This window comes from Phaethon aethereus, assembly GCF_964289735.1.
Source record: "Phaethon aethereus genome assembly, chromosome: 12".
Classification (NCBI taxonomy): Eukaryota; Metazoa; Chordata; class Aves; order Phaethontiformes; family Phaethontidae; genus Phaethon; species Phaethon aethereus.
In genome coordinates, this window is record NC_138588.1 from 1,913,386 (window position 1) to 1,924,870 (window position 11,485).

General features: G+C 45.7%; 1 protein-coding gene across 2 annotated transcripts in view; it reads right to left on the reverse strand.

The window, feature by feature from the left end:
- MAP2K5 (mitogen-activated protein kinase kinase 5) overlaps positions 1–11,007 on the reverse strand; it is a 139,816-nt gene extending 128,809 nt beyond the window's left edge. For both annotated transcript variants that reach the window (XM_082005337.1, XM_082005336.1), the window contains exons 1-2: positions 10,807–11,007; positions 2,413–2,461 (exon numbers count right to left, since the gene is read on the reverse strand). In XM_082005337.1, coding sequence (XP_081861463.1) covers positions 2,413–2,461; positions 10,807–10,941 — 184 coding nt within the window. In that variant the 5' untranslated portion in view covers positions 10,942–11,007. The remainder of the gene's footprint in view (positions 1–2,412; positions 2,462–10,806) is intronic.
- Positions 11,008–11,485: the final 478 nt, after the last annotated feature.

Consider the following 11,485-nt stretch of genomic DNA (forward strand, 5'->3'; position numbering starts at 1 on the left):
ACATGTTGATGAAAAGGCAGAAAATGTTACCTGGCATTAAAAAAGCCAAATCTAAAATAGCCAGGAAATGCTTGTAAAGAGAAAAACCAGAAAAAAATATATTTCTCGTATCTGTGCAGAGATCCTTTGCCATCCTACCATGACATTTAAGCGGGCACAGCCTAAAAAACAGCTAGATATGACACATGGGTTCAGAAAGATTTCCAGGCTTCTCTACTTGCCTAGAGCACAGCAATATGATTTTCCAGCACATTAGGGAAGCAAAAGTAGAACCAAAAAATCCTACGTACTGGCTGGATTTCGCTAATGTCACTTAAAATGGAGGAAGAAATCCTCACAAGATACCAAATAGAGTGCAGCAGATGGTAAACAAATATTATGAAGCAATCTTCACAAAATCTGCAGTGTGTCACAAATATACAAAATGGCAGAGTTTGGATGAAAGGATCATAACAGGCCATATGTTGTTAGTGATTTTATTTGTAGCGATGTGTAATACAATGGTGAAATCCACATAAAGGTCCAACAGTAGGAGAAGTGCAGCCCCAGGTAGGAGCCCCAACGGATGGTACGCTGTAGATAACAATAACTAAACAAACAGTAGAGGAGCCTGCACTGGATGGCAATTATCCACATCTGAAGAAGCAATGAAGCAGGTGAGAACAGAGCTTGAGCCGGTAAAAATCTAGGCATTTGATATGGAAAAAGTAACCAGAAAAATCACGCATCAATATACATAACATATTTTAGATGCCAGTTAAATGGCAGGGGAAATGGTTTTGTGCAGATGTAAATGACAGACTAGAGACATGAACTGAAAGCACAGAAGCAGATGTTAGAAGACACAACGAAATAAGTATTTCCAGGAAAGTTCTACACATGGTACCATTAATATGGGCTAGTGCCCTGATTGCAGCGACTGCTACTGGTGCATGAAGTTCAAACAAAGCTAATGTGTGATGTGGGAGGTATATAAAAAAATATTAACAAATCATAAAAAAAGACAAGGTCTGGAGCCTGGTTTTGCTCAGGTCTCTTTAAAAAGTCTTGTTTTAAAAAGCAGGGCAGTAGTAGTGTTGAGGCTACGGAAAAATAACTTATAATCTCCATTCTTATGTTTCTGGTGGTTTAGGAGAAGAAAATACAAACATAAGAAGAGAAAAATAAAAAGCACTAAATAGTACTTGAAGGACCATAAAACAATATTTCCTTTGATTATCTACACAATTATCCATAAAGGTCTAAAAAGGGGAGAAATGCTAATAAGAACGCAAGGCCCTATCTTCTTTTATCTGCTCTCTCACCTTCAGCATCACTACCTTACTCATGTAACACTTCTAACCCCCTCCAGCTCCTTCTTGCTATTTCACCTCTATCAAAGGAAAACAGAGAGTTACACAGGAAAAATAAAATACAATGAGCATTAAAAGGGAATAGCAGGAGCCCTCTGAACTTGGAAGAAAACTCTAGCTCCAGATCTTATCCCCTAAGACACAGACGTTTGACTCCCCTTTGCAGCTTATTGCTCTCCAGATAGGACAACCCCCCAAGAATCCCTCCAAAAATGAAAATAAACAGGGTTCAAAGAATAGAGCTGAAATAGCTATTAACAGATACAGCTCTAAATCTGCACTAACGTACTCAGCGAGAGCATTCCTAACTTGGCAGAAGCATAACACAACCACCTTCACGAGGTGCAAGTGCCGTTATGGACAACCCCAACCTCCAGCTTCCTCAGACCCTACACAGAAACTATTTTTCCCAGCCCCTCAACCAGACCCACACGCCCTTTTAGCAGATATTACTACTGCCCAAGCCTAACCAGGCAGCATTTTCCTGCAGCTCTCATACCTCCTCCAGGAGCTGAAGCTGAGTAACTACCCACACTCCTGCTCTCGCACAGGAGACAGAGAAGATGGTGCATTTAGCTTGAGCCCAGCAGAAGGAAAAAAGAAAACTAAACCCACCGCAGTCCTTCTAGCAAAACACAGACGTTTGTTCCAGTGAAAGGAAACACTCATTTCTAACGCTGCTATACTTGGTACAAAATCTCTATGTTGTACTGTATTTCTGTAAAAGCAGCTGCACTTTTAGTTTCTTCCAATGCAGGATTAAAAATTTAAACTTAGACCTACAGGTACTTTATACTTTTCATTTAATACAAGCAATAGAATTGCAAAGAGGAGTAAGAGCATGGTAAGGTCATGCTGGTAATTAAAGCTATATTGTAGAAATATGCTCATTCAAGATGTGATTAAATAATAAAATATTGCTTAGTTCAGTATCATCATTAAACTTGCATTAATGCATAAATATTTAACTGTAACATATAATGAACGTAAACATTATTTATTTAAAAAATGACAGCCCTATAATGTGACAAAGGAAACAGTTTATACAAGTCATACTTACACTCAAATGCTGTTGTTGTTGCATCTGGCAAAACTTGACCAATGACATCCTAAAACATAAAGAAGAATTAGCTATATATGAAATTGGAAATGCCTGAGACAATTTAGAGTAAATCACCTTAACTGGTCCCCAGCTGCAGGCAGAAGGCTTAAAGTCCTGCTACTCACCACTGCCCCAAAATTACAAACTTTTTAGCACACAACACAAATCAGTACAAATCATGGTGCTCTTCTCCTTCCTCTCCAAGCTACCTTGAGGAAAACCGTTTTCTTTTTAAATAACTCAATCATAATTGCAAACGAGTCAGTGTTGTCCGTTCTTGCTGTTTAAAGAAGCGATTTTGCCTGTAGGTATAGAAAAGTTTACATCTAACTCATCGAGGCAAGTCATAAAAACAGAGGTTTATGAATGGCTTTTTACTTAAGAAAGCACATTCTCTCTCTCAGTCCTTCTGCTTACATCGCCTTGATTCCTTCTCTCCACCTCGGAACAACTGCCTTGGTCCTCCCTGCCCCCGTAAGGCTGGTGGTAGTGGTGATGTGATGTGGTTCTCCCTCCCACATCACACGGCTCCATCTCCCGTCCTGCCTGCAGCCCAGGAACAACAGGGTAATAAACAGCTCTGGATGGGTCTGGGGTTGCCGTCGTGAATTCAAACGATAGCTGTGAAACAATGCATTTTTGTTGCTTTCACTCCACAACTGCCCGGAGAAGCGGCAGGACCGAGCAGCTGTGCCGAGCTGCCTTGCTGCGTCTCAAGATGCTCTCCACGCCACGCGAGCCGGAAAGTTTGGAGGGCTCTTTGTCACTCTTAATTGGAATTTAAACTTTTTCAAAACTTGGGAGAAAGATTCAAATATGCTGGCTGCCCTGGTTGAAATACCTCAAGCAGCGGAGGTACTAACCTAGAAGGCAAGCTTCAGCCTCGGCGTTATGATGATGCCACGCAATCCCTTTCTTAAGGGGGATGTGAGTGTCACACACACAAGCCCATCACAAAACACACTGAACGTTTCCAAGTGTTTCAAAACTTTAAAAGCATTTTTATGCTAATACAAGCCTCTCCTGTACAACTAAACCGAGAGGAGGAGAGCTGAGGTTTTTTAAATTTGTTTTTTTAGCCTTTACATACGGCATTCACTCAAAATTCAGTGAAAAATATCTGCTCAGGCTGAAGTCATCCTGTTTGTGCTGTTGTCAGCCTTTGCAAGGCTGCAATATGTCATGTCAGGGCACAGCATAAATGCACAGCATGGTTTTTTCCTTCCTGCTGACTGATTTTTCATGTCAGACAACCTCGCCACTGACAGTGTCACAAAGTGATTAGAAATTAATGAACAACAATATTTACTGTAGTACGTACACTGTGAGCATCTTGGGGTGCTAAGCACCCCCCCATATCAAAGCTTCAGTGATCACCGTCCTGTCACTTCTGTGTTCTCTGGTTTTTTGTTTAGTCTAAACCCAGGAAATTAAACGTTGTGTACAATGTCAAAAAGACACAATTAACACAATGAGAAAGCAGCAAAAGCAGCCTAAAGATTTCCACAGAGCTAACCGAAGCACACAGTATTTCTAAAATTTTGTCATGTTGTCTTTTCATTTAGATGCTAAAATAACTCAATAGTACATAATTTAAGCTATTAATTGTATATAAAAAGACAAAAGATGTGCAATACAGCTTATCTAATGACGTAGGCTAAAAATTTGTGGAGCCAAAAAAGGAAAAAAAACCCCCAACAAAACAAAACCCAAACATTGCCACATTAACATAAATTCTTTCATTTAAACATTTCTACAGGGTTTGACAGCTCTGCTAGTCCTCTGCCAAAAGCCAGCCAAGCTGTACCCTCTGTCCCTAACAAGAAATTAAAGTCTTATCTAAACAGAAGACTGTGCTGTTCACTAATTATTTCTAAATCAATTTAGTTAAACATTGAAAATTCCTCAGCAAACACGCTTTAATTGTGTCAGATTTAAGCCACTTGTGAAACGTTCTTATGTGGGCACACAGATGCTTCCACTAAATGGATTTAAAAATCATTATCAGAAAAGGACTCCAGTTCTGGGGTATTTACAAACTGTATTTAAGAGGTGTGCGAGGATGCCACTGAGACAGAGACAGTTCTGACAGCCCCAAATGTCTGCTAGGATAGCCCTAAGGCTCCCAAAGCTGCAACAGCACTGAAACGGCAATAGTAAATTCTTTTATATTTTTTTTCCTATTCAGAATAACTTTTTCTAAATATTGGGATTCTTTAAGATGAGTAATAACTAAGTACATGAATTTAAGAACTATTGTGTAAGACAGTTATGGTGTAAATAGTTCAAAAGAAAATCCTACTACAGCCACAAAAACTTTGCTCTAGTCTACTTTCTGTACTTCTATTTAACAGATGCACTTGAGGCAAAACTAGCCTTGCAGGAGGTGGGAGGCAGGGAAAAATCACACCGTCACTCTGTTGTTACCATAGTATTATCAGCTACACAAGAATTCCATGCCCAAACATTCAGGAGACCTCTCAGTGACATGAGCTTACAGGATTACTCTACATTTCAACAGATTATGCATGATGATCTTCCACTATCACAACGGGGATCACAAGCAATAAAATACTATGACTTTTAGACACCGTCCAAGTGGGCTCACATACACGATAGCTTCTATTTTATCTTACAACACTGAAAAGCCTCTAACAATGAAGAGAAAAATCAGGAAACGGCAGCTGAAGCAAGAATTCCATCAAATCTGCTCTGTAAGAGGTGTGGAGCACTTATCTCTTGGGTGAGAAAGCAGAAAACGCGAAAGCACTCCTTTAAACAACAGCATAAATATTGAAACCATGGCCCTCACTCCCGTTTTATCTCAGTATGACATCATGAAGTTATCCTGAATTAACACCAAGTGCTTAAATACTCCAGTGACAGCGAGGGCGAATGAATCTAGACAGCCTGATGAAAAAAAAAGAAAGCTTATTGTAATTCATTTAGTGGTGCCTTTAAAAGAAATCTGTTTAGTGGTAACTTACAGGTCTGCAAAGCCGATATACACAGAACATATTTAAAGTGACATTATGAAGAACAGCTCTTAGCACCCAGTTTAGGAAAGTAATTAGGAAAATGCCTAATCTAAAGCAATGGCGCTTCCACAGGTCAAGCACCAACCTATTGAGTCAAGGCCAAGCACCAGCACCAACCTGAAGGTATCAGATTTTCCAGTTTGAATATATAGGTTAGTACCTGTAAAGGCTCCTCCAAGAGGCAGAATCAGAGCAGTTGAAATTTAAAAGCTTTATCATTTAATGTGTACGGTGTTGCACTATCAGATCCCTGGACTCCAACAGGTTGTCCTATGGCTACAGATAGGATATTTGGTGACTCTACTACCAAGCTGCTACCGCAGGTTCTTCTCTGAAATCCTGCACGGCTACAGTCATTTGTATTTGCGATGCTGTTCGCACATCCAGGATGCTAAATTAACAAAAATAATGCTTAAAGAAATCTTGTTCTCAAAGATAATTTTTATGGGGCTTTCTTAATACAAAGCAGAACATGGGATCTACTTTAGAAGAACGAACAGCCTTACTACAGAGCTAATTCAATACTCTCCCAAGCCCCCAGTTCCCACCGACGCTACGCATCTGGAGGTAGGCCCCTGGTTTTTGGAACTGGCTAGCAAACGTGCTTCTGCAGGTCCAGGCAAGATGGGAGCAGGCTCGAGTCTGGTGTGCTCTGGACAACACCACACGGAGAGATGGATCAGTCCTAAACAGGGCAAACTATGGGAATTACTCAGAGATTGATTGTGCCCCAAACAGTAAGAACTGAGAAAAAAAGGGATACCTCGCATTCCTGTGTCTTCAATTTAGAGAGATATGGACAACAAGGGAAACAGCGAGGTCTGACTGGATTATTACTGTTCAGTAATCTACCTTTGTAGGGATGGTCTCAATTCTCCACACCATCTTTAACTGACATCCTAACACATAGGCCCTCTGTAATTGCCTCCCACCTGAGTGGAAACTGCAGTGAAGGCAGAAGAACAGCAGCAGACTGGGTCACAGAATCACAGAAGGCTTTGGGTTGGAAGGGACCTTTCAAGGCCATCTAGGCCAACCCCCCTGCCATGAGCAGGGACATCCCCAACCAGAGCAGGGTGCTCAGAGCCCCATCCAGCCTGGCCTGGGATGTGTCCAGGGATGGGGCATCCACCACCTCTCTGGGCAACCTGGGCCAGGGTTTCATCACCCTCCTTGGGAAAAATGTCTTCCTTAGATCTAGTCTAAATCTTCCCTCTTTTAGTTTAAAACCATCCTTGTCCTATCGCTACAGGCCCTGCTGGGCCCCCATCTTTCTCCTCAGCCCCTCTCAGCCCTGGCAGATGCAGTAAGGTCTCCCCGGAGCCTTCTCTGCTCCAGGCTGAGCCCCCCCAGCTCTCCCAGCCTGTCCTCCCAGCAGAGCTGTTCCAGCCCTCGGAGCATTGCTGGGGCCTCCTCTGGCCCCGCTCCAGCAGGTCCATGTCTCTCCTGTGCCGAGGGCTCCAGAGCTGGACGCAGCACTGCAGGGGGGTCTCCCCAGAGCAGAGGTGCAGAATCCCCTCCCACGCCCGGCTGGCCACGTGGCTTTGGGGGCAGCCCAGGACACGGTTGGCTTCTGGGTCGGCCCCATCCTGCCCTCCCCACCAATTTCAGCGCTCCCCCCAGCCACACGTGGTGCCAGATCTACCACGCTTTAGTGTACGGAGCCTCACTTCATTTAATTTCTGTAGTTATCAGATAAATTAAGTGCATGTGCATACTCTGATGACACCTCCTGAAACGCAATCAGTTAGGCAAATGGGGGCTTTGAGACAGTTCAGATCTTATTAAACATCTTCCTTTTTCTCTTAAGGTTTCAGAGTCCAGAAGAGAGGGGTTTTGACATGAAAACAACAATCATCGAATGGTACTACTGCACGGCTGCACTCCCAGCTGAATGCTGTCATTACACCTATCATTCCCACATCCCAGACTTCCACTGACGGCGAGAAATGTGTCATCACCTACCAACTCACCATACGTAATCCAACACTTCCAGTTAGGACAGAGGTACTGCTGTCCCCGTTACCCTCAACGCAATAGCCTAACAGCAGGTAACTGAAAATATCATCACCAAACACAGATGTGACCTGATGCAGAAGTCTATCTGCTTCCACTCAACTGGGATGTTTCAACCCAGGAACCATTCAGATTCTTCTGTCAGTGGGTGGAAATAATTCAGTGTGCAGATGGCTAGAGACAGACCTGCGTCTGCAGAGGAGCTGGGTGAAGAGAACCGCAGGCGATCTGCTGCGGCTGCACCTTCTCAGAATATTGTTAACGCAGTGATCTCAACCTGCACTGCGTAGAAGAGTGAACAGCATGTGTGGCCACCTGCCTGGTGCAGTTCTCCATAGTGAAGAGTGTGCTAAGTGAAACAATGGCATAAGGGTACACTCCTCACCTCATCTGTTGTGCCTGGCTGGGGCAGAAGTGCCTACAGCATAGGCAATGGTCATCACCAAATGTTTCGTGGCTGCCTCAATGTACAGAGCTTCCTGCACACACATCGCAGAAGAACATGAGTGATCACTGAATGTGAGTACAACCACAGAAACTGGGATTTTGTAAGAAAACTAGCTATGTATGCTACTGTCATGTTTCACCATGACCTGCTGACTGGAGGAACTACCACCTATGCCATAAAACAGGAAGCTCAACCTGCTCATAACTGGCAAAATACATTTGTATAAGTTGAGTACATCTGCTAGACAACTACAAACAAACAACTAAGATGAGCATCAAAATCACGTGCAGAGGGGGAAGAATCAAAAGCCTTCTCTTTTCTCAATGACTTCAAGAGTGATGCAGAACAAGACGAGCGTTGCATTAGCCAAGCCTGCCTGCAGTTCTTGGCCTTTGAGTGGGGATGATTTGCCAAAGTAAACTCAAGGCTTGCTGACCACGGGAACTGCCCATCTAGTGGTAGGAAGAACGCTCTGCGTGACCTGTTATATCACAGTCCATCCACTTTGATTTGTCATGCCTATTCTATGACAGATCCCCTACATAACTGCCTCCCTAAACATACTAGCTGTGAAAAACAGAGTCCTCACCAACCTGAGATGTGCCAAGATGAAGATTTGCCTGACGTGTCCTCCCTCACTCATTCACTTCTTCCACACGTAGAGTGGCTACAGCTCTCGGGAAGCATCAGTTCCACGTGACTGGAGGTTGCTGCAGGTGTTGACGGCTTCAGGTGCTCCTCAAGGTCCCATGTTGTCCATCGATCACTTCAGATGTCAAGGGCTCTGTCAGACTCTCTGCTCAGCATGCTGGAAGCAACTACTTAAACTCCTTGCAGCAGAGCATGGTACGGGTATCTCGCTAGACTCGAGTTCAGTACTTTGCCCCAACACAACTAACAAATCAATGCAGGTAAAGCCTGTCAGAGCTACTTCAACAGCTGTACTGTTATACTTCTGCTTATTTGAGATCTGGCTCCAAAAGGCATGCTGTCTGTTAGTACAGTATCATAACTCAACACACAGGTTCATTCAACAGCAACCGCAGGTGCAGAGTCTCACATGTAAGATATGGTCTGACCACTGAGTTACAGCTGTGCTGCCTGAAGCCCTCTCTACCTTCAGACACAGGTCCCCATACCTCACTGCTGCCCCAGATGAAGCCTCCTGGAGCACCCGTAGGGCCAGCACCCCTGTAGGGCCACAGGCTCAGAGTAAACCATAGGCTCCGGTTCCTACTGCATACGCAGTTTAAGCTTCACCAGCACTTTTTTTCCAACCTACTTGCTAAACAGACTACACAGCTCCAGTTTAAGGCCCACACACCCCCAGCTGCTTTTATGCTGAAGCAACAAGGATGAAAACTAAAATGCAAAATGGTTTTGCAAAGCCACACCCTCAACCTGACAACATTTCTCTATTTACTTATGAGTAATACAACCAAACTTAAATTTCCAATAATTCTAAAATGCAAATGGATAGCCCAAGCATCAGTGATTATCTCACTTTATGTGGGAAAAAAATGGAAAACACGAAGCAGAATGTGGAATAAATCTGGCTCAGATTTGTACCACTTGTCTTTGAAGGGGAGAGTGGGTTCTCCCAGGCTTGCTGGAAACTCACAGCAATTTCCAACTGGAAACTGCTCCTCCCAAAAATCTCACCGATCTGTCAAAAGTTCTGCTCCCTCTCCTCCATCTACAGAAAGTCTTGGATAATGCCAAACATTAGCGAAAAGGAAACCTGGAACATCTGCAATCTGCTCCAGTTACCTCTGCAATCTTCTATGGGCCCAACATCGAACGTTTTCCAGCAAATCAGCCCCTTAATCCCCACATGTCTTCTCAGTAAAATGCAACACGTTGAAAGAGGTCTGCAGAATCTCTCTCCAATATTAATAACAACAAAAAAAATTAAATATGCACATGACCTGTGGTATGGGAAGCGTTTGTTAGAGAAATAGGGGCACACAGAGTCTCTAGCAGAGATGCATTACATAGGAAAGATGAGGGCATCCTGAAGAAAATAAGTATGACCTGCACACAAGGGTTAGACTTCTCTTTGAGCGAAGGATGCCATAAAGAAGAACCAATAAGTGTGACAAACACCCACTACCACGTCTGAGCAAACAGAGGATCCCTGTATGCATGATGTGCAGACGGGGAGAAAATAAGGCAGGCAGGGGTCGAGGGCAGTTCAGGGCAAAGGAGATGCTGCAAATCCACTGTGCGGCAATGGGCAATACCATCGAACGGAGGACGGCTACAGCCCATGCGCAGAGTGCACAGTCCCCATGCCTGAGCCAGGCAGGCACTAATTTCCAAAAGATAACTCTTTATATCACTCTGAAGCGATGCCTTGCAACCACTCCATCGCGCCAAGGTGCGCGGGCACGGGGACGCTGCACGCCTGCCATTGCTAACCCCTGGGAGGAACCAACGCTCCAGAGGGCCTGGGACCACTGCACCGTAAGCAAATCCTTCTGTGCCCCCGAGAGCAACCCCCCGTACTGCCGCACCCGCACCACCGCCCCTAAGGCGGGGGGGGACGACACACAGACGCTGCCCCAGGCCCCTGATTTTTGTCAGTCTCTACCAGAACCACTTTCTCATTAAAAACTTTCAGCTACAGACACGGGGCAGCAAAAAAGCCCATCCCTGTAAAACACTTTTCAGGGTTTTTTTTGTTATCACTTTTCCCACCCGACCTGGGTGACCGGTCGGCGCTCACGCACCGCGGACCCCGCGCCCCGGCCGGAGCGCCGCGACCTGCCGGCCGGTCCCCGGCCCACCCTCGCCTCCCGGGCCGCGGGAGGGGGTCGTCCCGGGCCTGCCGCCCCCGCTGGGACTCACCAGCACGTCCCTGAAGAGGAGCTGAGGCGCCGAGTGAACGGTCCAGTCGACGGCCCCGCCGTCGGGGATCTTGATCCGGATGACCAGCGCCTGGCTCTCCATGGCGCGGGAGGGGCCGCAGAGCAGCCAGAGCATCCCCGCCCCGCCGGGCTCACATGCTGCGGCGGGCCGCGGGGCCGCGAGCGGGGCCGAGCCTGCACCGCCCCGAGCCTGCGCCGCCCCGCCCGCAGGAAGAACTCGCTGCCCCGGAACCAAAACGGAGGGGACCGGGAGGAGGGTCAAACGGAGAAGGAGGAGGAAGAGGAGGCGGCGCCATGTTGTGGGGAGGAGGCGGCCCTCAGCGCCCCGGCAGCCCACTCCGGGGAGCGAGAGAGCAGGACTCGCTCCAGAAGGCGGGGAGGCACCGATTTACATTTACACTTACACACTTTTACACACACACACACACCCCCGATTATACCCTCTGCTTTTAACAGGCAGCCCGCTGCTGAGACAGCAATCGGGGTCAGGCTCGGACTCCCGCCTTAGTTAAAAAGTGCAGAAAGTGCCCAAAGGCTGCCAATCTTCAAAATTCAGAGTAATGCACTGGCATCCCCACCAGTGACAGCTCTTCCTTAACAACTCGTGGGGCTTTTATCTTCAGGTTATTCAACCTAACACACGCGCACACACACGCAAA